Here is a 25,579-nt window from a genome sequence, read left to right as displayed (position 1 = left end):
ATTTAACACTATCGAAGCTAAAATCTGTACGTTACTGTGCCTACGTGCGCAATTGCGCAGTAGAAAAAACATATGCAGCAACCAATGAATTTACTGCTTTTTCGCAATAGAGAAAGATTGATTGGTTATTGCATTGCTCCTTGCGTAATTATGTATCGCATTTTGTGCGCAGGAGCTGAATACATAAGTGTTTTAAAATAACACACGATCTGATTTCATCGGTCGTATGCCATTTTAAAACTTGGCAAAACTTGATTAATTTTCTCTCGCTCGCTGAACTATGTTGAGCTTTCTATATTTAAAATCAAATAGATATATAAGGAAGTATCGGTTAAGAAGAAAAGACAGAAAAAGTACAAAGAGTACAGTGTATGCGGGAAAGAAACGCTAAAAGATCTGTTATTTGTAGATGTGTTGTGTTACACTTTTTGCACTCGTGAGAGAGAAAAGGCAAAAATGAGGAAGAAAGAAAAAATTAAATAATTCATATATAAAATGTTTCAGCAAATCGAATTAAGTAAGAGACAAATCTATATAGCACGTTCTCATCGAGTGAACACTGTTTTGAGCTATGATTTTCTTTATCGATAATGCTCAAGTGACAGAAACGTCATCGAGGATTATTCATAGATTACTGTTTGCGCTCTAGCGACGCTGACAGTTGACGTAAGTGATAGTACTTTCGCGGCGAAGATGCGAGGGAGAGTACAGTATCACATATTGATCGAGTAACACAAAAGACATCTTGAAATCTCGATTAATATGATTGAAGGAATTGAGGACGTGATGCATTGTCGTAGCTGTGCGAGATAGCCTTTGCGACACATTGATTTAAACTATCTTCGGAATTGAGGACCAGACATGAGAATCAATGAGAAAGAACTCGCGGAAGTGAGCTTTGGGCCTGCAGATATCGAAGGGCGTCTAAATCACAAAAGGGCTCACAAGTCAGGTTAGTTTAGTATGAAATAATTTACCATTTATGCGATACAGATCTTTGATTTATAACTCTTCTGTTTTATCTGTCATCTTTAATTAATTTCTAAATTTGTATATCTACTGCAATATACGTTTGTTTTCAGTGTTTAAAGAAAAATGGTTTAAACTGAGATACAATTTGCTGTTTTATTTCAACATCAATGATTTAGGACAAATTGATACACGACAACCCGCTGGTGTTATTATTCTAGAGAATTACAGCATCAATATAGATACTTCATCAGAAGGAGTATTCGCATTCAGCATCTCATTTCGGGATGAACACGAGAAACGGCATGTATTGAGCGGTCGATCTGAATCTCAAGTGGAACAATGGATTAATGCACTCAAAAAAGCAAGTTATGAGTATTGGAGATCCCAATTAATCATGCTTCAAGAAGAGTTATGCAAAAAAACAGGAAAAGATCCTTTACTCATGTATCCTAGAAATCAGGGTGTTATACGAGATGAAGCTTGGGAATCTACTTCTACGTTCAGATCTCACATACGCTCATTCACAGCAACAGTATCTTCATCCACAATAGATACAATTACAAGAGAAGTTAATCTCATAGAACTTTAGTAAATCTTTTTCATTAAGGTAATTAAATTAGTTTTGATTGATAAAATACAATGCATAATGGAATGTGCAATTGAAAAATTTTGCAAAACTGCCATTTTAACAAATTTGAGAGCGCACTTTCATCAAATATGTATAAAAAGAGCTTTAATAATTTACATATAATTTCTGTATATAAAATATAATTTTAAGTAATGATCTTAATTAATAATTTTGTTTAGCATAATGTGTCTGAATGGATTTTTTAAATTAAGAAAGTTATACGGTATGTTATCACACATCACAGCAAAATTATTTCTAAATATGTAAAAATACAACGAAATATAAATATTTTTTATTAACAATATACAATTTTACAACAATATTACAAAAGAAATGTAAGTATTAATATTTATGCTTAATATTTTTTTATGACTATGACTGCATTTGTATAGCTTGTTCTTGTGTTAAAAACAGTCTGTCTTTTTTTTAATTTGACATTTTTAGCACAAAAGCAAGCTGTCCAAACGCACCTCAAGAACTCTTGTGCACTATCAGACATAGATAATACATCAGTCAGTATCTTAAAAACTTATATATTACACATATACATAGGAATTGTAATTATTTTGATACCCACCGTTTCTACCTCTTTCAATTTGATGAAGTATTCAACTAATAGATACTCATTTATATGTAAATTATATATTTATAATAAACACTTATGTATTAATATCACTATTAATTGGATAATTTATAGTGGAATAAAAAAAATATTTTTTATAATCTTTGTTTTATCTCTTGAAATATTATTGAACTACGTATCTGCGAATACTCAAATATTCGATTCCCCTTATTCCGTCAAGCTAGGAATCGATCTTGCGTGAGAATTATCGAATCATATCGACTGATATGCACCATTGAAGAACTCGTGAAATAATTTTATTTAACTTAGCACAACACAGGCGCGCGCTACGCGCACGCTATTGTTATTTTTATTTAACGTGTTGTCAGTGAACACAACCTGTCACCGCGATGACAGATAGTATATACGTCTTATAAACCATATAATACACATATGAAAAATGTCAGAAATAACGCATGAAAATCAAACTCAAAAAATAGTGAGAGAGAGAAGTGGAAAAACAACACGTGACTTAAGTCACGTAACAGGGAAAAGGGTAAAAAAGAGAATATTATATATATTATATGTAATATTCTATATCTATATATAATACACATACGCATATATATATATACCGTAATCACGTGACCGAAGTCAGTAACACCGCCGAGGTCAGTGACTCCACCGCAGTCGCGCGACCGAGGTCAGTGACCCCCCCACCAAGGCCGCGCGACCGAGGTCAGTGCCCCGCCAAGGCCGCGTGATCGAGGTCAGTGACCCCGCCAAGGCCGCGCGGCTGAGGTCAATGACCCCGCCAAGGCCGCGCGGCCGAGGTCAGTGACATTACTGTAATATGTATATAATACATATAATACAATATAAAGTATAACATTATAAATATATAATAAATTATATGTATAATATGTATTATTTAATGTTATATATAATATAAATTACAGTCACGTTATTTTCACGTGTTGTTTTTCCACTTTTTCCTGTCACGTGACTTTAGTTACGTTTTTAATTTTCTCTACATATACGACGACCTGTCTCAAAATCGCTTTTCATTATTTACTCTCTCGATCTTACCAATTCGATTCGACTCGATCAACCAACCAACCAATCGGCAACGCGGAAAAGAGGCACCAATAGATGCGATACATTCGGCTTCAAAACGCGCACTTCTCGGTCCAAATGCCTTTTTTATATAGGAGAATTCAGTACTCAGTAGACGGATATATTTTATAAACTTTTGTGTAGATCCTTTGTAATCAAATCGTGTAATGCATAAATATAATTTTTTTCGTCGAGTTTTTCTTAAACAATGGATATTGAGTACAAATTCGTGAAAGAAATCGACTGTAAACAAGGAGCTGTCAGAGCAGTACGTTTTAGTGGTAAGTTGTTAAAAAATACTGTAAGTTTTTCATAAGTGACAGATAAGTATTTTGACACTTTGGTATTACAGTCGATGGTTCTTATTGTATAACGTGTGGATCCGATAGAAAATTAAAACTATGGAATCCATACAAGTCTGTAACGTTGAAAACGTATGGTGGTCACGGTGATGAGGTTATGGACGCTTGCGCGTCCTGTGACAGCAGTCAAATAGTATCTTGTGGATTAGATAAATCTGTGATTCTCTGGGATGTGGCGACAGGCACATCTGTACGTCGCTTCAGAGGACACGCAGGCCCAGTTACAACTGTGAGGTAAATATTATTTATTTAAAATTTTTATAGACACGTATCTATTTATTCATTGTTATTATTTAAATATAATTAATTTGTATGGTTTTATTTTTATTACAATTACAGATTCAATGAGGAATCTTCAATGATAATTTCTGGATCTCGTGATAACAGTGTTATGTTATGGGATGCACGTTCCAAAGCACAAGAAGCTGTACAAATATTAAGTGATGCCAAAGACGCAATTTCAAGTATAAAAGTCTCAGATCATGAAATCTTGTCAGCCTCTTTTGATTGTCACATACGTATCTACGACATACGTGCAGGACAACTTTGGGAAGATTATATGGGAGGTGAGGAGAAACCAATAACTGATATATGAGATGTATGATTTTAGTGATTGTAACAGAATTATATTTTTTTATAGATCCAATTACATGCGCTAGTTTTACCAGAGACGGACAATGTATAGTTATCAGTTGTTCCAGTGATGTAATTAGATTAATTGATAAGGATAGTGGAGAACTGCTTGGTGAATTTGTAGGACACATTGGAAAAGATCTGTGTCTAGAATCAAGTGTAGATTGTCAAGACACAAAAATTCTCTCTGGTTCAGCAGATGGCAAATTGTGGATTTGGGATCTTGTGTCTCAAAAAGTAGTAGCCAAATTATCGGGATTTAAACCTACTAAACATGCTACTGTATCTATAAGTGTTCACCCACAGAAGAACTTTTTCTTGGCATCCAATGGACCTGATATATTGATGTGGGATACCATATCTCGTGCAAATAACGAATAATGTTAAATTATATGATTATTGTTACATGTACAGAGTAAGTTTCCAAATTTGTAATTTCAATTTTTTTTTAGTTCTATAGTGGAAATTAGAGTTATTAATTTATTTATTTGACTTTATTAATAAAAAGAAAACTAAACAATAAGTTTTTGAAGTTCTGCAATGACATTGTTTTTGTTTACACATTACTTCAGGTTGTTAATGCTCAAGTGATTTATATTTACAGCTGTAGATATATATGTGTGTAATATGTATGTATATGTATCATGCAGAGATATTGTGTATATACTGAAAAATTGTTTTTATTACTACTATATACGACATGCTTCTGTGAAAACAAGTATGAATATTCGGATATTCAAGCGTTAACGTCAACCAGGTCACAAGAAACGAATTATAATAAGTATCAAGTCGATAGGTAATCTGAAAAAAATTGTAGGTATGACGCCCAATGCCCAATTTGCACACAGATAGTGCACGCGCGCAGTCGCAAAAATTTCACTCGGTTCTGTAGAAGGAGCGAGAGGGAATATAGGTCAGGTTAAGCTGGGTTATATTGTACGTATAATCGCCTGATATCGTGTATGTAGTACGTGCGTACACAAGCACTCGGCAATTCACGCGCGTGTGCGTGAACGTAACTTTCGAGTACGTACACGTTTCATCGGCAGTAAGAAGAAGATAATCGTGAAACGGTGTTTGCGAAAAAGAGCGAGAATGAGTCTGCGCGCGCAGGTGGCGCGATGTCGGTGCGTCAGACTCGTTCGTCGCTTCATGTAGTCTCGCCCGGGAGTGCGAGAAAGAGAGGGAGAGAGAGAGAAGTGATATTTAGTACTGGGTGGTTAAGCGTGGCAGAGAGAAACAGCAGAAAGAAACCGGCCGAATCACAGTGACGGAATACAGAGCACGGAAAAACTTTGCTTTTGTTGTCACTGGTAAATACAAAATTAAGAAAGCAAGTATTTGAGACATTTCTGATTACTGGTAAACTCGTTTCTAATGACTGCTACATCTGACGAAAACAAAATATTTGCGTTTTGTCAGCTCCGCAAGTACTGAATTCTTCAGCCGCAAAGTGGTGTGTATCGGACTTTCTGAACTGTCATCATACAAATCGGGGAAACTTCGAGGAAGAAGTATATGATAAATACACAAAAATCAGAAAGGTTTTTATTCACAAACAGAGAGAAAAGCGCGTCAATTGATAAGTTTGCAAATAAAGAGTTAAGTTGTCGCGTTGTATGTGTGTGCGTATGAATGTAGTGGAAATCACCCCCTGGACTACTGGGCGCTGTTGACTCGTACGTTCACGTGACAATCCGCCACTGCTGGATCGACGTAGCGAGGGAGCAAGACAGGAAGGAGGGAGAAAGACGAATATATCTCATGAGACACACGAAGGTGGTCTCATACGAGGCGGGCCGGTGAATTTCAGCACTTCGTCAAGTTATAAATTTTTGTTCGCACGAAACCACAGAAAAGACCGAGTAACAAAAGAAAAAAGACAGACTATAAGACGAAGAAGTTTAAAATACATAGGAGAGAAAGAGCAGGCCACTCGACTGACAGCTTCGCGAATACCGATGCGTAGCAGAGGCTGGACCGCGTGTTCTTGTCAGGTTCCACCAGTTACCGTTCTATCCGACTGCGGTGCAGCTTGTTGTTATTGTTGTTGTTGATCGATAACCGCGAGATAAGAAGAAAGAGAAGACAGAGAGCCGGTAGGAGAGGGCGAGCGAGAGGTGCTGAGAAGAAACTGTGGCTGGAAGCATCGAGAGGTTGGCAACGGTGCCGCTCTGCGCTGGGGTGGTGGTGGTGCGCCGTGACACAGTAGTAGAACGAAGGCACGAAGGACACGACCGTGAGAAGAAAGAGGGTTGTTATGGGGCGAGACTACCATGGCGTGCTGCTGCTCGCCGCACTGGCCGTGCTGGCAGCCGCGGGCGCCTTCTCCACTGACAGTAAGTCCGCATCTTTATCCGACAGCGAGATATTTTCGGAACAACAATCGAGGGGAATGAGGGATAGGACGATGGTAGAGGGGGCGGGGAAGAGCCTGGTCCCGAAACCTGGCCTTGCACACCCCCAGCATTATTGCTTCCTTCTGCAATTCCATTTCGAATTGTCAATCCTCGATTTGTCTTGGATTATTTGTTTGTCACAGTTTTTTAGTCAAGAATTATTTTCTATTTATAATGAAGTGCTCCCGCGGTTTTTCATTTCTGACTTCTTTTTACTTTGATGCCATCGTCCTCCACCTTTCTCGTTTCTTCTGAGAAACGTATCGATAAAAGGATTGACTTTGACGAAAGTCGAACACGGAGTTTAACATCGCGTCTGTTACTCTCTAATCTCATCTCCTGAAAGCGGATCACTCGAAGAGGATCTTTTACGATCGTTTACAATCATGTGTGTCAAATATATTGCTTTGTTAATTATTAACGTTGTTATTGTATCGCATTATATTTACGTTCGCAAAATGTATATTTGACTGATGACATTCTGGAATCAAAAGGACAATTCGCGATTAATTTATTTGCTATAAAAAATACGCCGGCAAGGACGCGGGAGAGTTTTCATGGCGGCGATTCTTTTATCTTGCTCATATCCAAAATTTTCTCTCGCGTCAGGAATGCAGCATGCGGGTATCAATGTATTCCCACGGCATTTAATACAAGTTTTGGAAGGAGCGTTGAAATAAATGCGCCGTATGTTTGTCGCGTTAAATTAATGAAGTATAGTAGGTTTGGATTACTTTTTTGAATCAATTTATGTATGAACAAATAAAATGTATCGCGATCTTCACGTGCTCTCAACATTTGTCCGATCAGCGAATCTCGCTCGCAGTTTCCCTCTCGAGACAGGACCACCGAAAAAGTTTTACGACAGGGATGTTCGATTTCGGCCGGCGCGAAGATGCACATTATATAAGTCAGATAGGCGTGCGGAATCGTCCCGGTTTCTTGTCAATGATCCTGTGTTTACCTACACTTCTATACCTTGCGCAGGCGAGTTGTAGGTATGTACACAGATGGGAAACATTAAGTGAGACATTATGTCATGAAGCGAGAAAGAGAAAGAATGAGATGAGATTCAGTGACACTTAAGACTGCTTTATGATACTTGCGATCAAAAAGATTTTATATATATATATATTAAATAACACTGATTGTATACTTAGAAATAACATCAATTGACGCAGTTGTAAAAAATATGATTGTGTTAGAAATATGTAAACAAAGGATTATCCTTTGATATACAAAATATTTCAAGTGTATAATTTCGGTTTATTTTATCATTTTTTAAATTTTATTTTAATTATTTAATGATTTTAAAGATTTTGAAATTCTCGCCGGTGTAACAAAATTAGAGTGCGTCCTCAAAGTTGTTACTATATATGTGTAGAAGAACAGAGAGCCCCATTGCGAACAAGAACGTTCGTCAACAAAATCATGCTAGTTTCTTGCTTGTGTTGTGCGAAAGTTTGCTGGATTACATTTGTTTCAACAACACAGACGTAACGCGTTTGCGAAAATTTGTTTTTGTTCACATCAAACGAAAGAAAAAGAGACAATCGAAATGTACACACACACACACACACGTCGCAGGAATGCAAAATGCAGTAGGGTAATGATTCTTCGGTGAACCCAAGCGTAACCCTACGAGTATAAAACTCGGCTCGTCGATTGCACATTTATTCGCCTGGGGTTCTGTACACATCCTGACTTACACACCGGTCTATTAGCATCATCCGATAATTCCACCAAGGAATTCATGAACCGGTGCAAACTGCAGCCGGAAATGGCCGGCGCACGTCCGCGTGATAAATCCGTATCGACAATTCCCGACGGGAGTTGTCAAGGTGTTTCACCAATGCGCGAGCCGCACGTGAATTTATAGAGATTCCGATCTGAGACCGCGTGTCTATTTAGTTTGGATTACGTTAACCATGTTTGCTTGGCGCGTTTTGTGTATTTTATGTCCCTTCGACGGCATCGCTGCAAGCTGATACCTTTGCGGGAAATTGATATCGTACAATTGAGTACTCACAGTTATCGTTTTTTGAGAAATAAAATTTATATCGCTCTAAGAACATCTTATCTTACTGCAATATTACGCGGAATTAACAAACTTTAAAGTTTTAAGAATATGACGTACTTGGAAAACTCAATAAATGAAGACAAATATGTTTACGAGCATAATATTCTTGTATGTTTGTTTGCTCGATGAGAGTGTATTGCAGATATTGACACGATGTAGTCTACGTTCTATCTATCTAGTGTCATGTCGTCAACAAGAGAATTGCGAGGTAACCTTGTCGGCTAGTTAATACAAATGAGCTAGAAGAGCTCACATTTGATTTTATCATTACTGCACGTTATTTGAACGAATCATGTGTCGCAGTCGCGTGTGCGTGTTCTAATGGCGAGTCGCTCTAATTATAACCGCTATAAGTCTTGGCGTTATCTCAATTCGTTTATTTATAACATGTAAATTTTGTAAAGCTCACGCGCAACGGCGGAACTTCGGCAATTCATTTATTTATTTCAAGTCCATTGTTTTTATTAAGTTTTTCTTTTTTTCTCTTTTTTTTTTTTTTTCTCAGCTCATGTTTTCTTTGGTTCTCAGGTAAATCGGCTTGCCCTTTGAGACAATTCCGCTGCGCCAACGGCAGGTGCATACCGCTCTCGTGGGTCTGCGACAAAACGGACGATTGTACTGACAATTCCGACGAAAGTCCGGAGGAATGCAAAAGTAAGTGACGCTGCAAAATCAAATCAACGAAATATACGAATTGTACACGATGGCAGGATGACATTGACGCCATCTGATATGGATTAAGCGCGAACTCTTTAAACGCGTCAAATGCACGTATGACGCCGAAACACAAATATTATTTTACATGACAAATATTGGCGCTGCGTCAATACTTGAACTATCGTTTTTTCCGTCTGATTTTATATGAATTTCTGTTATTTCTGTTTTTCGCGTATAATTACGAATTTCTTTTAATTTTATTTTTCATTTACTTCATCTGAAATAAATGTCGCGAAATCACAAAGCGATAAAGCACAGATGACACGTACTCTGCGAAAGAGAGATACAAGTTAATCATATCTTGTCAAGGATTGCGAATGTTAACGGAAACGGTACTTATCTTCTATACGTGCGCAAAGCAATAGGACGGAGAGGGAAATGCGGCGAGACGTTTCGGAAATTCCGTGTTATACTACTGCGAAGTGTGTGCATTTGCAAATTCGCGTACAACTCAATACGCGCACATGTTTGCATGTGTATTCGTTAATTAAATGAGGCAATTTGTTGACAAACAAGTCCCTCTCGCGTGTTTGTTCGCGCGTTCTTGCGGCGTTTTATTGATCCTGAATAGGATCGACGCAGCGTGAAATTAATTTTCGCGGTTGCGATTTCAAGTCGTTGCCCCTTTAGCCAATCTCGACGTCGCGCTATTCGATCGATGAATGTTTACGCAATCTACATATAAGTACATGTAGCGCGATCAGAAAAGAGTTAAAGTTTACGACGCAGTAATCATTTCCACGCATTCTGCGTTCGGCGCCATATAATGAAAAAAAAAGAGAGAGCATTTTAATCGCCGTAATTTTATAAATATGCTATTACAGATTACTCGTTTTGCGGAGCAGTTCCGCAAAAATTTTATTTGTAAAAAACCTGTCGTCCTTGCCGATACCTATGATTTCCCTGATCAATCACGTGAGAATCGACGTGTAGACGCAGCCTTTCGTTGATCTTGCATCAGACAGACTTGATCCAATTTGCTCTCGCTCGAATGATGCGACGAGACAAAAAACGCAGTTGTCTCATTCTTACCAATTAAATTCCTTAATTACTTGTGAAAAAAGTGAAAAAATTGTATGCGCATTGTGTCGCATTTAATTTCTTCTTTCTCTGGTTTATTTCAAAATTGGTCTCATTGCAGTTTTATGCTTCTCGGTAATGCAATGTAATTATACTTTGTAACGCTTAATTTACCATAGAAGATTTCCTACGTCCCGTGTAAATTGGTTATACACGGGCGCGGCTGTGCAGAAGTGCAAATAAACAAGCGGCTAAATAAGCAACTAAATAGACAAACTGCGGCACGATAGTGCAGCGACGTGAAATAATAAGATAGAAAAGGCAAGGGAAAAAGAAGACCGCAAGCGGAGAAAGAGGATCTAACGAGCAAAAAGAAGCAAAATAAAAACGAATGAGAGACCGACAAACGAAATCGAACTAACTTTGGTCTTTGTCGCTTCTCGGAACATATTCATGGAGTTTGGACTTGGCACGCAGATTTCCAGCCTCGTCGTAAAGTCTTTTCGGTTAGCTTCTTGCGTGTTCATCTTCCATTCCAGCTCGAGATCTTGCGAGTCGCGTCAATTTTCTCTCTTACTTGTCTTGCGTTTATGTTGCTTGTGGCATCGAAAAATATCAACTTTGTAAACGTGCAAATACACACATTATAGGCATACATTAAGTAAACGAGTCCAATCCGAGTAGATTCTTTAATAGTGTCGATCTCGTTGTCGTGACCTAAGGCACAGTGCAACGGCCGTTATTGTGCGCGCTAATGCGACTGCATGGCTCGGACGATGTTGCATCAGGACCTGAATTAAATTTTTTTGTTCCCTTTGGCGGGATTCTCGTCCGCCTCTTGACGACAAGTCGAAGAGCGGTTCTTCCTTCGTCGGCGTGCCTCCGTTCGTTTAGGGTCGCCGCATTTTGCGGCGCAAGGCCTGCGCCGGTTGCATCAGTCGACGAGACGACAAGGAGAACCGGAGCCGGGTTGATTCGGCCCGCGCGTCGACTACCGACGCGCTATATAATTATGGTGAAAGCCAGTCACGGGACGACGTGTGTGTATAGGATCGCATGATTTGCTTGACCGTCGGGCTCGCGCGTTCGTCGGCGACCCGTATCTCTATCGCTTCCTCTTGAAATTTCGCGACACGCATCGCGCACAAAATCTCTCTTTTCGGGATGACAAATCAAAAAACGCTCTTATCCAAAATTAGAATTTGTTCGATTAAACGGTTTACTATTAAAACAATGAATTTTGTATTTTTTTCTAATCAGAAAACTATACATTTTTGCTCTCCGCAATCTTTATCGTGAGAGAACTTCTCCAAACTTCATGCTATGCTTTCGCATTTAGACATCAATTGGTGCTTAATGACTTCTAATTCAATTGAAATCAATCGACTGGTCTGCGTCACTAGAAGAAATACCGGCGAAATCTCACAATCACCAGTCAGTGTTATCCCAAGTAAATCCGTTATTATTGGTAGATACTTTTTTGTAAGAATAAAATGCAAACTCGCGCAATTGCAGTACGGATGCCTGAGAGCGATGAATATTGGTCGTGACAACGTGCGAAAAAGAAGAAAATTTAAAGAAAGTATAGCGCACGCATTTCGCGCAGCGCGAATGCATAATGTACGTAATAGTCGGGCAGTGATAGTGCATATTATTATCTAGTCTGTTTCAGCTTTTCAGACCGTTGAGTGGCGCATATAACAGCGTAGTACCGGGTTTTTCTTCCACTCGCGTAAATCGATATTTCGTGCAAATTGACGCTTACGAAATATACTAGTGCACACTTTATTTTAGCATATAGCAAAACTACAAGATTTCAAAACAATTTTTCTCGAGAACGTGAAAAAATCTCGCATGAAAGTTTTATTTGCTCTTTTAGTTTTATGCTTCACATTGTTGATTTACTTTTAATGTAATTATTTCATGTATTATTTTTTTATTCTTGACGAAATTCAGAAATACATTTGAAATAGCGTGAACAATAAAAATTGTCAATCAATCCATATTTTGTTCATAAAATGTCGGGTATGTGCGATAAGGAAAAAATAAAAAATGATTCAATGACAAATTGACGACGTTATTGCAGAGATCTAAACGAGGAATCGTTATTGGTTGCGCATCCACATATACATCAAAGACAGTGATAAATATCCGCGCATTCAGTGTTAATATCTAATATTACCGACTCGGAAATGCGCAGGGATTATTATATGACAACAACCCGCGGCATAATAACCGTCTCGTTATTTGATGCAATAATTACATGACGTTTATTAATTAATCATTTGCGCGTTTAACTCTTGTGTAGCCATCCGCAAAATTTCTCGATGACGTATAACGCATTTGGGATAGAACTAATAACCTAGTAACAAGAATAGAATCGCAATTGCTATTAATCTTTTATAATTGCATCTCTTTCACGCGAGGAGCCAAACGCAGTTATTTCGCCAGTCAAGTTTTATACATAGAAGTGCTACTGGATTTTTTTTGCAAGAAGAACAAACATTTTTAGACGATTTGTAAAATCGTTTGGAAAATATTAGCGTTGCAAAAGGCCGAATTTTTCAATTCAGTTCAACACACATTAGTGAATTATTGAGTCTAGAGATTAATGTATTCGCGCGCGGAAATATTTTGTGACGCGTGCGATGGAAGATCGCTGATAGAACGCGAGATCTAGTCGACAGGAACGGAAAGCCCGAGCGCATGAAAAGGGAATGACGAGACGGCTGTTCTTAATCAGAGAAAAGCAATGAGGGACGGAAGATTCTCACTGACAGAGAGAACTGGAATCGCGATTCCGTGTACGTCCCACCTTTTAACGGGCTCTGCGTCAACGTGCGCGCTTTGTTCGTGCCTCGCATGCGTGTGCGATGCGCGATGTATGTGCGTATGTATGCACATGGAAATTACGATGAACGACGAAAATTTATGCACTTCCTCAACTGTTGCTTCAGAAACGACTAATATTTTCTGTTCAGGCGATATGTTGTAGAATTATAAGAGAACAATTCTCTTATACAGTTTATGAACAATTAATGAATTACGTTAATGAATTACGTTATCTGGTTTGGACAAATCGACACAAAAACTAATGATAGCAAATAAATAATTTATTACGTTTGACATTACGTAAGCGTAAAATTTTGCATTTAATTTAGTTAGACTTGCATGCTTTCATTTACATAAATTTCTATTGGCTGAAACGCTATCTGAGACGTTGTTGCGCTACTTCGCATATTTTTGTGACAATACGCGACCGCGTTATCGATACTACCCTCGTGTTATCGTCGTGCATCGTATGCAGTACGTCGCCGCGCATGCAAGAACTTGATAAATAGCGATACTTTGTACCTTATTAAATCACGCATTTTAATGCGTCATTCAGTTCTCGCGTATCCGTACTTATGACTTTATTTATTATCAACGCGAATCGAAGATTTATATATCTTGAGAGAAATAGCGAGATATGGCCACAAATGACATGTGTAAGTTTTTGTATCGACAAATACACTAAAAAAACTATTTAGTTATTTGCATGAGAAAAGTAGCTGAAAAAACAATGATTCTCAGCTTGACGTTACGTTTTTGCATGTTTTTATTTTCGAAATAATTTCAAAAATACTGTACGAAACAATAATTGATAAAGAAAGTGCAGAGTTCACCGACATTTATGTGTATGTAACAATCGCGGAAAGAGAAAGCAAAAGCTGATTTTATTAGTCTGATTTCTTTGGAACGTACGTGCAAATTAAAAAAGCTAACGAACCGAAGTAAAATAATGTATTCGAACTTTATTCTTTGTGAAGTAACAAATGGCTGAGGTCAACGTGTTTTGAGTTTATGCTGATCCTGAAGTGTTTGCATATTTCAACTCGACTCAAATGTAATTCAATCTTCATGTTCTTTTGCGCATCGTATTCTTCGTTTAAAGTAGTCTTGCTAAAAAATCGAGCAAGATAAAATTTTATTTTGCAAACTATGTCAAACTTGATCATTTTCTCGATAATTGTTCACAATGTAAAATATTTTTAAGTTTAATCTTTTTATACACAACAGAAGATTATACTGTCTTATATAAAAAAATCTGTGTCTCAAGCTTTTGAAATTAAAAATGTTTGTTTCGTTTCAAGTGATATTTTATTTTGCGACTATTATCTTCGTCGCCGGAATCGGTTCCGACCGATATCAAAACTCGGTAAATAAGTTCGATTGATCGATCCTCGCGAAATTAAGACATATGTGCGCGCAATTTTCCCGCTCACGATTCAGGAAAACGTAAAAAATCTGCCGAATAAGAATCAACAGTCGCGGCTTTGATTCGTGCTTCCTCTTCTTACTTATTTTCTCCTTCTGCGTCACCGCATGTGTGCCAGGCCCATATATAGGCGCCCCTTTGCCGATCTACGGCCTTATAGAATTAGCGACCACCATCGCGAGTGCATCGCATCTCGTTCGCATCAGGTGCGACTCTCGGAGAGTTGCTCTTTTATTCCGCTTGCATTTGCTCGCTTCACTGTTACTCGTGAGATGTGCAGCGAGATACATCCGTAGCCGACGAAGCGGCTCGTCAAGTTGACAAGTTCCTCCTTCTGACGAGTATCTTGATACAGAAGTTTCGAGTTGCTCTTCTGAAGCTCACTCAAGAAGAAATTTAAAGCAAAACGAACACTTGTTTCCGTCACTTTGTTTCTGAATAATTTACGTCAGTGAGACTTTACCAGCAATACATCAGTGTAACTCTATATACAGACTTGTGCAAGTTATACGGAGAAATTTCGTTACAAAGATATCTTTCGAAGCGTTATAATGACGTGTAAATAGAACACTTTTTGTATTTCGAGAAGAGGGTTGATATGCAAGAATAGCGTTTAACGGCGGTCTTATCGATCGACAAAAGAATATAAAAACAATCAGCAAGGGATAATTTATCAGGACTGAAAAACCGAGCACACTTGTTAACAATTTTATAATTTCTATTCTATATATATATAGACTTTAATTTTGTGCAATTTAATCGTCCGCGAAAAACTCAGTTTGAAGAACATCGAAGTTCTTTCGAGTACGTCGCAATACTATACGCATATAGTGTTGTATGCGTAAGTGCGTCAAGCGATTTCACCTTGCGATCATGCAACTTGACGACGGAAGTTCAACACGCCCTTTGCGGGTGTTTCGATGCACGTGCATCCTGTTGTTGCAGCTTGCGTGCGCGTTTATTCTGCCTATTGACGCAAATTCGAGATCTCTTGATTCTCGCATGAACGTTTCAGACACCCAGGAATGCAAAGATACGGAATTCGAGTGCTCCAACGGCAGATGTATACCCAGTATATGGCACTGCGACGGAGACCCGGACTGCCCGGACGGCGCTGACGAGGATCCTGCCGTTTGCAGTAAGTCGCAATATGTTTTTTTGTGATGTATGCATTGTACATAAATACGATTTACGCTATAGCGCGTTTCGTAATGTTTATCTAAAGATAAATGCAAGAGCAAAGAGAAAAGCACAGAATAAAACGATATCAGTTTCTTACAACGAATAGATATCTCGATATTCGACTTTTAAACTAACAGTTTTATTTCATTTAATGTCCTTAAATTAATTAACCAAATTTGATCAATTCATAATAAAAAATTTGATATACGTGTAGAAATTTAATTGCGACGTGAATCGCAAAAATCGTAATTATAAAATTATTACAAAATTGTACATCACGTTACACATTATTAATTATGATAAAATACGACTATCGGACAAAAATATATAATGCATCCCGGCTGTAAAAGGTCTCGGTATGTGAAAGTGTAACTTTGGAGACCGGTTTTGCGCAGGTGAAGTATTCCAATACATACTGGGTGTACACTCAGAGAGTATATTTTTATTTTTACACTATATATTTCATTGTATTATCACAATGGGCCAATGTTTCTGATGAAATTCCGTGCAAATGTTGAGACGATTCGCGCGTTGGTGTAACATGTAGTAGTAATTTGTCATTCCGAGCATAGGTCTCGTATATTCCACTTACATCTTGTAATCTTTACTTACTTCAAGGTGCACAAGAACAGCATTAATGCTAATCGATCAATTTAATGATATCCGATCCGATTCTTGAAGGCTGCGCGCACAACTATCGTAATTATATGCTCTATAATACACGTTTAATATTAATTAATACTGACGCAAGATCCTTTGATTGAACATTTGTAAATGCATTTAATTATTTTAATCATAGTATAATAATACACGTGTTGCGTTGAAAACAATTAATATTTACCTTAGTAAAGTAAAAAAGTTAAGTAAAGTTAAGTAAAAAAGTTAAGTAAGTATTGAGTTTTATTGTTCTGTTCTGAGAAACGTGTCTTATATAAGCTTAAGTCTTCTGTTACACACAGCTGCAGTAAAAATAAACATACTATCGATCAAATATTAAAAAACTTTCGTTAAAAAGTTTCATTATCTCTTTTTTTATGGTATCGGTTATAAATAATCGCAAGATAATTCTCGTGGAAAGTAGTTAATCGAAAATATTGAATCGAAAAAAAGGAACAGCATCGTGCAGCGAAACGGAGTTTCAATGCAGCCCAGGCGAGTGCATCCCGAAGCCATGGGTGTGCGATCGCCAGACTGATTGCAACAACGGCATGGATGAGAAGAACTGTCACAGTAAGTCGCGCGGATAAGTACTTTAGCGTAGGTGTTACCGGAAAGCAGCCAAGGAGAGAGGAACGAGATCAGCCGGAAAGCTACGGAATAAACGAGAACGCGAAGCGCAATTTGGCGAATTCGAAGAGACACAGATTGCATCCTCGTGCCTTGACACGTCCTTCCGCTTTGCAGCGTGTGCAAATCTGGGTTTTCGCTTCTATTGTAATTGCATGCATATATATTTGATCATGAAATAATAACGAGAAAAAGCTATTTGATTAAGTAACGACAAAGACATTAGTTGACAAAATCAATAGTCATGAAATTACAACGTAAGTAACAAACGTTAATTTAATTTAGTTTTAAGTCAAGCGTAACAAGTATACCTTTCACATCTGTCTCACTAATCACGATAAGAAATTTACAATGCTTTTATATAAAGCGTTGATGTTTTGCGCATGCTTTTGGTTTACATAACACATTGTAGTAATTTAATTTCAATCACACATCTTTTAACAATTGATTTTGTTATGAAATTTGGATCTTCGATTTAATATACTTATTGACACAAATGGAATGAGATATTTTTATACGTTCGCTTTTCTCTCAAGTCCATCTATGAATACGGTGCAAGGATGCAATCTATCCTTCGAAGGCCATCACGCGATCGAATTGCAATCGCGATGTCAAAAAAGCGTCGTATATATTCGGATACGTACAAGTCGGTCCAATGCCAATTGTCATCTTGTAGGAACCAAGACCTGCACTCCGGAACAATTTACATGCCATTCGGGCAATGGCGAGTGCGTGGCATTAACATGGATGTGCGATGACAACCCAGACTGTTCAGACGGTTCAGACGAGGCTGAGTGCAGTAAGCTTCTGCATGTGGGCTACTTTTAGCATACGCTTTGCTCTGTCTCTGTTGTCGATCTATGTTTTATTATACGTTATACGCTACGTATATCTCGCAGATGCCGATATACATATAATATGTGGTTGCTCTACTCTACGTTTAAAATTGATTATATTTTACTAGTAAATTTGTACATATTATGTATATATCGTGTTTTTAGTGTTTGACAAATGAATATCTTTACAAGTAAAATTGTACAAGTTACGTTTTTTATCACGTTCATATTCGTTAAAAAGATATTTCCGTAGTACGCTGATTTTTCTTTCCTTGCTACTTTACCGGTCAATATAGTTAAGATTTGTACAAAAATTGATTGATGGGTAAGACTTAAACATCAAACTCTGTCATGTAATTAATTAGATGTCTAATTACGTTTGTTGGAAATGGTGAAATTGAAATTTTTCTCTTTGTTTGTTTCGATATTTACACCAAGCTGACAAAAAAGTAAGAAAAAATGATTACGAAATTTAGTATTACCCACGATCCAATTATTGCGCTTTTTTATAATTAATTTTATCTTAATATATATCTTTGTACATCAAGTTTGACGGCTTTTTGCGCGTAAGTATCTCACACTTGTCATATTTTTATTTCTTTCTTTGTAAATCAATTTTAATTATAAAACTCGAAAGTGCAACTTAGTAGAAAGCTTTTTTTGTTAAAATGTTAAATTATATTGTAGATAACGCTTGATCGGAGAAAAGATAATTATCTTGTCTGAAAATTACAAGTGCCTGCCGGGAACTTCTGATTTCCTGCAAAACTCGTCTCTTTGGAAGAGCTCAAGTAGTCGATTATATAATTCATAATAAAAAATGTTCTCTCTACACTCAGACATAATTCGTTGAATTAAAATTTATGCATTTCTTCCTAGAGTGATATTTGCGCACTTAAATCGTTACGTTAAAAAGCACGTCTATGTTACTCTTATCGTGGTGTAGATTTTTTATCGTTATCAAAATTATATGTGTATTGATGTGTGAAAGTTCGTAATGTGTTTAGACATAATTTTGTTTATTTGTCACTTATTTATTTTTCTGTTATTCAAATTAGATATTATAGTAAAATAACTATATGCAAAAAATGTAACTTGCTAAAAAAATTTTTACACTTTCGGAATAATAAATATTATTTGTTATTTATTATTAGATAAGCTAAACTTTATTTTAAAAAGTAGCAATTCTTGCATATATAAAAGTTCCAACAAATTTGAATAATTTTGAAGTATATTTAAAAATACATCAAATGTTTTTTAATATTTAATATTACGATAGTTTTCGCTCTCTTTCTAATTATATACGAACATGTCATCATAATAATGATACTGAAATCATAATATCATGAACATGTGTAATAATGTAAAACAGAAATATCAAAGCTATTGCGGAACTAGACAAAGATGATACGCGAAGGTCTTACGTTATCGTAAGAGGTTATCGAATCAGCTGATATCTGTTGATATGTTTCACATTATAACGCAATTACTGAGAGAGAGAAAAGAGACTATTAGATTAAATTGTTTCAAACCAGACATTAAGATATCTCTCGTATAACGGAAGATATTTTTCTCTCTTTATTTTTTTTTATTTTTTTTTTTATTTCTTTGTTTTCGAACAATCTTTGTTGTTTTCGTGTTTTATGCTATACAGATGTGTATTTTAAACATACACTAAGCTGCAAGCATTAAATATTAAATAGTTATACTTACTTTTTCTTGTTAAAAGTTTTCTTGTTAAAACTTTTAATTTAATTTACATCCACATATGTGTGATATAAACATTGAAAAATGTACTTAAGTATAAATAATAAATTGACTTTTAGTCATCGATTAAGACAAGAAGTAAATATTTTTATCAAATCTTATGTGTTTTTGTTAATTTGAAAATTATTCTCTGCAAAAATCAATGTTGCTTCGCGAAAAGAATTTCTGTTGTGTGAGTAAATCACACATCGTTCTACTTTTCTTACATAGAAAATTTTTTGCCTCAGACGATACTTGCCGGTCTGACGAGTTTACCTGTGCAAATAAGCACTGCATCCAACAGATGTGGGTATGCGACAATGACAACGATTGCGGAGATAATAGCGACGAGAAAGGTTGCAGAACGGTAACTTGTCATCCCGAGACCGATTTTGCATGCTCCAACTATTATTGTATAACGTCACGGTGGAGATGTGACGGCGATTATGATTGTCCCGATCGATCCGACGAAATAGGATGCAAGGTAATTTATAGAAAAATATGAGGATCTTATCGATATTGAAAATAAAGAAATATATAGGAAAAATGTTTTAATTATTAGTTGGTTGATTTTTTATTGATCAATACACAGTTTTTTTATAAGTTGCTCTTTTTTAGGACGTTTCCAATAAAACAAAATTAAGCCATTGTAACAATGAATTTGATTGCGACGATGGTGTTACTTGTATTCATCAAACTTGGGTGTGTGATGGCGAGAAAGATTGCCCGAATGGTGCGGACGAATCCCCGCAGAGATGCCAAAATGTCACCTGCAGACCCGATCAATTTCAATGTGAAGATCGGCGTTCTTGCATTTCAGGTATTTGGTTTCAAAACTTTGAAATTTGCATATTAAAGTGTTTTCTATTTGTGTCGTTATTAAATAAATAAAACACAAAGTCAATCAATTTCTAATAATACGCGTGTTCAGGTCATTTATATTGCAACGGTAAAACCGACTGTGCTGATGGAAGCGACGAGAAAAATTGCACAAGCAAAATCGCTAGCTGTGATCCACGGATTCAGTTCGAGTGCAGCGAGGGTTCGTGCATCCCTTTGGAAAACGTGTGTAACAAAAATCCAGATTGCATCGGCTGGGAGGATGAAAGCACCGAGCTCTGTGGCGTGAATGAGTGCACAAAAAACAACGGCGGATGCTCTCAGATTTGCGTCGATCTGCCCATTGGTTACCGATGCGACTGCCACCCAGGATATAGACTCATCGACAATCGCACATGCGATGGTAAGAGAAAAATAATCGTTTTTTTGCGAGCTCTGATACTTTAACTTCTCAAAGCTTGTCATTCGACAATATATTCAGGTCTGGAGCTGCTTTCGTCATTACATAAGAGATTTATCTTTTAGATATCGACGAATGTTTAGAGCCCGGCAGTTGTTCTCAGTTTTGTCAAAATGAAAAAGGAGGCTTTAAATGCAGCTGCGCTTCCGGTTATTTGAAAGATCCGCGAAATTCTACACGTTGCAAAGCCGCGGAGGGTCACGCGAGTCTGTTATTTGCTCGTCGGCACGATATTCGAAAGGTAGCTTTAGATCGTCAAGAAATGACCGCCATTGTTAATAACACCAAAATGGCAACAGCTTTGGACTTTGTTTTTCGTACTGGAATGATTTTCTGGAGCGATGTCAGTGAAAAGAAAATTTATAAGTATGTAGAACTATATTACAGAGTTAAGGTTTTGATTTTTGATCATGTGAAATGTATTAATTAAACGATTGTATTCAGAGCTCCGATAGATGAAGGAAATGAACGCACAGTGGTTATTGAGAACGATCTTACTACGTCGGATGGTTTGGCAGTCGATTGGATTTACAGCCACATTTATTGGACTGATTCCGGAAAAGATACCATTGAATTGGCCAATTTTGAGGGAAATATGAGGAAAACTTTAATACGAGACCATATTCAAGAACCTAGGGCAATAGCGCTAAATCCTTTGGAGGGATGGATGTTCTGGACGGATTGGAGCGACGAAGCTCGCATCGAACGTGCTGGCATGGATGGAACTCATCGCTCAGTAAGAAAACTAATAACATAAAAAATATATCTGTAATGCTTATTAAATATAATATGATTTATTATGTATATTAAAATTGTTTTCAATATAGTTTGTGTCTTTATTTGATATACTGATTTATTATAGGTAATTATCGGCAGTGACGTCAAATGGCCTAATGGTTTAACTTTAGACCTGATCGGCAAGAGAGTATACTGGGTAGACGCAAAATTGAACATCATAGGTTCTTGCAATTATGACGGTACTGGTAGACGGACAGTTCTCTATTCTCCCGATAGTCTCAGGCATCCTTTTAGCATCACTACTTTCGAGGATTATGTATATTGGACTGATTGGGATAAAGAAACAATCTTCAAAGCCAACAAGTTTACCGGAAAAGAAGTGGAAGCTGTAACGTCAATTCGAACGCTACAACATCCAATGGTAGTCCATGTATATCATCCTTATAGACAGCCCGACGGAATGAATCAGTGCCAAGCTGTCAACGGGCATTGCAGCCATCTATGTTTGCCGGCACCTAGAATCACCTCTAGATCACCACAGTTGTCATGTGCATGTCCGGATGGCTTACGATTATTACCTGATGGATTGATGTGCGTGGAAAATGGTGAGTCAGCATAAGCGAAAATATCCTGATTGACGAATGACATTCTGACATTGAGTCACATTAAACTTAACTTGATTAATATTTAAGTGCCTTGCTGTATCAGATACTTCACGCAAGGGACAAGAAGATAGTAATGTGTATCAATTATATAATAAATCTTGTGCGTATGACACAAGACTAGCAAGATAAATTTTTATTAACATTCTGCGTTACAGATAATATAATTTTTTCTTATTTTATAGAAAGTTATTCGTCAATCAAGTGTAAATTTTCTACAATATATTATGGGAATAAAGTCTTCAGCTCTCGGAAAGTTTTGCATGTCGTACGCAATTTTATTTACGCTGTTATAGCCGATAAAGAAAAGAAATAATTTCAAGATATAATTTTTTATTAAAGTTCTTCCACTTTTTATATTCGGACCATTACATAAGCTTACATAAGGCGCATATAATCATTAATATCGATGTCTCATAAAACTGTGTTTCATAAATAATTAGTGTATCATTTTGCATGATTCTTCTTATATAAATTTATAGAAAATACAATGTTATAAAAAAATCATATATATTTAAAAATTTTTAATACACAATGTAGATTATTTATGTATTTTTAGATTATTTAAGAATTTTATTATTTAATTTAATTATTTAAGAATTTATAGATGTACATTAATTTTTATATGAATGTTCGATATGAATGCTCAAAGATGGTATACATTTATTATTTATATTATTTCATTTCATTTATTTGCATTGGTTTTGCATGAATTTGGGATATTCCAGTTACTACCACCGTAGCACCGTCCACGCAATCAACTACGAAGCCGTTCATGAGGCTTGAGCCTCTAAATATTACTACAACTACGAGTAAGTTTGGTTGGATGATATTTTTTTAAACATAGACGAGGTTTTGAGAGATTGTTAAGTATTTCTATAATATGTACTAACTTGCAAAATAATTTAATCATTTGAAGTATTCAGGAGTTTCTTAAGGCTTTCCTTCCAATACTTGCTATCAAAAAGTTTTTCATATATTTTAATATGAATATGCTTTATATATATCGATTACAAATAGATTTCTATGCAAAACTACTCTTATATAAATTGTAGCAATATAAGCAATATATATTTTCTCGCTTCTAATGCCTAATATGATTGCAATAAATATCCAAGAAACTTTGAACACACACACACATGACAAAACTAAAATTTTATGCTTTGAGTTTTTATTTTATATAAAAAATGTATATATATTTTTAATATGTGTGCGTGTGTCATAGAAAATATATTATAAAGATATATACATTTTTTATATATATAAAATGTATATTTTCTATGACATACACACACACAAAGATTGTATAACTAGTAATAAGTATATATTTAGTATGTAACCCAGCATGTGTATGCATGTATTTTTTTTATATCATTAAAATATACCATGTATAGCTGACCGCTTAGTTGGTATCTTCTAATATGTCAATTCTCAACTACACTAGCTTGTTCACTTTATTATTCTTGAAACTTGTGTAATAAAATTTTTTTTAGATCCACTTTCTTCAGATGCAGATGGGAAGAAAACCGCAACAACGGAGTCTACAGATCCTGGCTTAGTTGCCGGCATTGTGATAGGCGTAGTGTCTATAGGATTACTGATGCTCGCGCTTGTAGCTGTGCTCTGCTACAGGCATTATCTACATCGTAATGTTACCAGTATGAATTTCGACAACCCCGTTTACAGGAAAACTACAGAAGATCAGTTTAGCCTTGAGAAAAACAGATTCCCACTTCCTGCAGCTACAGTTGGAGAGGAGGTAAAACAAGAATTAAAAATAACTACTTAAATACAATTTCACCATTATTTCTTGTGAACTGTATGTTCATGTACAATGTTCGTTGTTCTTTATTTCAGGCTCAGGAACCATTAACAAGTCCTGGCACAAATGACTATGTTTAAGACTCAGTCTGTTTGAATGCAGAGAGCTTAACAGGCTATCGGGATATTATATCGACCAAGTGATAAAAACATGTAAAGAAACAAGAAATATTTGCGTCGAAAGAGCCTGTCCAAACGCATCATGCCTGCGCTCGCTCGCAAGCCTGCCAACCAACTGTGATTATGTTAATTTTTTTGTATCTATTTCTTTACAAATTTTAGCACTTTGTCACTTGAATATATATGTATATTACGCAACATATTTAGATTTGCGCCGGAGGCATAAAGGGAGAAATGTCTAGAGAAACTTGTTGCCAAATAAGCGATCTTCACTTCATATATCCAACAGTGTGTAGTTCGATATGAGATTAAGATTCCTACTGAATGTTTTCTCTAGTTACGTATCATATAATTTATAATATAGTATCCTTTTAGATGGATCTATAATACGGCCTGGCGCATATAACGCGTGATTCTACACGCGTTATGTATACGTAAGAATAGTGATTATCAACTTGTTATTGTTTAATTATTATTTATTATTTAAGGATATTAAAGATAAAGTAGACACTACTGAGTGAGTAGGTGTAGAACATAACAAAATACTGCTTTTTTCTTAGCAGTATTTTGTAGAAAAACCATTTGTAAATAACACACGAATCTCAATTGTATTGTTAAAATTATTTGCAAATTACTGCACAATGTGAAACACGATATGAAAGTTATAATAGTTAAAAGAATGCTGTGAAATAAATTATCAAAGTAAAGTGAAATAAGAGGCTATAATTAATATTGTTGTTTTGAGTTATTGCAATATATCTCCCAATTTTATTATGACATAAAAAAACTTGCGTTTTGTGAAGAATATTGTCACAATAACCAGAAGTTTTTAATAAAAAAACAAAATCAGTGTATACCTAGAAGGAATTTCTCCTTTTATGTCTGTATGATGCATACATTGCCATAAACATATATGAATCGAGATTTCCCAGCAGTTATTTGTATTTTGATGGGCGGTCCATATCACACAAAGAAAAAAATGCTCTACTTATAAATATTATGTTAATATGTTTATATCTGCAATGTGTAAAAGATGGAAGCGATCGTCGTCGTAACGACATGAGCTCAATGACACCAATGTGACTGTGCGTTCGTTAAGCGGAAACTGTTGTACTTCAACCTACTGAAGAAATCAGTGTA

General features: G+C 36.3%; 3 protein-coding genes across 11 annotated transcripts; all 3 read left to right on the top strand.

Annotated features, from left to right (window-relative positions):
- The first annotated feature begins 169 nt into the window (after positions 1–169).
- LOC109854160 (pleckstrin homology domain-containing family J member 1-like) lies at positions 170–2,258 on the top strand. 3 transcript variants are annotated; one of them, XM_020426991.1, is made up of 3 exons: positions 170–952; positions 1,083–1,579; positions 1,780–2,258. In XM_020426991.1, the coding sequence occupies exons 1-2, from the start codon at positions 862–864 to the stop codon at positions 1,559–1,561; spliced, it is 570 nt and encodes a 189-aa protein (XP_020282580.1). In that variant the 5' UTR covers positions 170–861; the 3' UTR covers positions 1,562–1,579; positions 1,780–2,258. The 3 variants fall into 3 exon arrangements, with proteins under 3 accessions (XP_020282580.1, XP_020282581.1, XP_020282579.1); XM_020426992.1 differs by lacking the exon at positions 1,780–2,258 and having other exon boundaries at positions 170–666; positions 773–952; positions 1,083–1,698; XM_020426990.1 differs by lacking the exon at positions 1,780–2,258 and having other exon boundaries at positions 1,083–1,698.
- Positions 2,259–3,345: 1,087 nt separating this feature from the next.
- LOC109854142 (WD repeat domain-containing protein 83) lies at positions 3,346–4,768 on the top strand. Its single transcript, XM_020426966.1, has 4 exons — positions 3,346–3,559; positions 3,631–3,874; positions 3,980–4,206; positions 4,281–4,768. The coding sequence occupies exons 1-4, from the start codon at positions 3,487–3,489 to the stop codon at positions 4,652–4,654; spliced, it is 918 nt and encodes a 305-aa protein (XP_020282555.1). The 5' UTR covers positions 3,346–3,486; the 3' UTR covers positions 4,655–4,768.
- Positions 4,769–5,369: 601 nt separating this feature from the next.
- On the top strand, positions 5,370–25,169 carry LOC109854186 (very low-density lipoprotein receptor-like). Of its 7 annotated transcripts, none has more exons than XM_020427043.1 (14): positions 5,370–6,612; positions 9,281–9,406; positions 15,763–15,885; positions 17,040–17,159; positions 17,893–18,015; positions 20,047–20,282; positions 20,417–20,618; positions 20,730–21,041; positions 21,164–21,464; positions 21,543–21,834; positions 21,961–22,441; positions 23,227–23,310; positions 23,992–24,257; positions 24,356–25,169. In XM_020427043.1, exons 1-14 carry the CDS (start codon positions 6,534–6,536, stop codon positions 24,398–24,400), a joined length of 2,790 nt encoding a protein of 929 aa, XP_020282632.1. In that variant the 5' UTR covers positions 5,370–6,533; the 3' UTR covers positions 24,401–25,169. The 7 variants fall into 7 exon arrangements, with proteins under 7 accessions (XP_020282632.1, XP_020282634.1, XP_020282635.1 ...); XM_020427044.1 differs by lacking the exon at positions 5,370–6,612 and adding an exon at positions 8,921–8,960; XM_020427045.1 differs by lacking the exon at positions 23,227–23,310.
- The last annotated feature ends 410 nt before the right edge of the window (positions 25,170–25,579 follow it).

This window comes from Pseudomyrmex gracilis, unplaced genomic scaffold (assembly GCF_002006095.1).
Source record: "Pseudomyrmex gracilis isolate BER0280 unplaced genomic scaffold, ASM200609v1 scaffold_60, whole genome shotgun sequence".
Taxonomy (NCBI): Eukaryota; Metazoa; Arthropoda; class Insecta; order Hymenoptera; family Formicidae; genus Pseudomyrmex; species Pseudomyrmex gracilis.
The sequence above is the reverse complement of the archived record's forward strand: the minus strand, read 5'-3'. Positions and strand labels throughout refer to the sequence as shown.

Coding starts and splice junctions, on each gene's coding strand:
- LOC109854186 (XM_020427043.1), top strand. CDS start 6,534: ATGGGGCGAGACTACCATGGCGTGCTGCTGCTCGCCGCACTGGCCGTG. Junction 21,835..21,960: donor TGGATGGAACTCATCGCTCA/GTAAGAAAACTA, acceptor GATTTATTATAG/GTAATTATCGGCAGTGACGT. Junction 24,258..24,355: donor CAGCTACAGTTGGAGAGGAG/GTAAAACAAGAA, acceptor TCTTTATTTCAG/GCTCAGGAACCATTAACAAG.
- LOC109854142 (XM_020426966.1), top strand. CDS start 3,487: ATGGATATTGAGTACAAATTCGTGAAAGAAATCGACTGTAAACAAGGA. Junction 3,875..3,979: donor GGCCCAGTTACAACTGTGAG/GTAAATATTATT, acceptor TTACAATTACAG/ATTCAATGAGGAATCTTCAA. Junction 4,207..4,280: donor TTGGGAAGATTATATGGGAG/GTGAGGAGAAAC, acceptor ATTTTTTTATAG/ATCCAATTACATGCGCTAGT.
- LOC109854160 (XM_020426991.1), top strand. CDS start 862: ATGAGAATCAATGAGAAAGAACTCGCGGAAGTGAGCTTTGGGCCTGCA. Junction 953..1,082: donor CAAAAGGGCTCACAAGTCAG/GTTAGTTTAGTA, acceptor GTTTGTTTTCAG/TGTTTAAAGAAAAATGGTTT.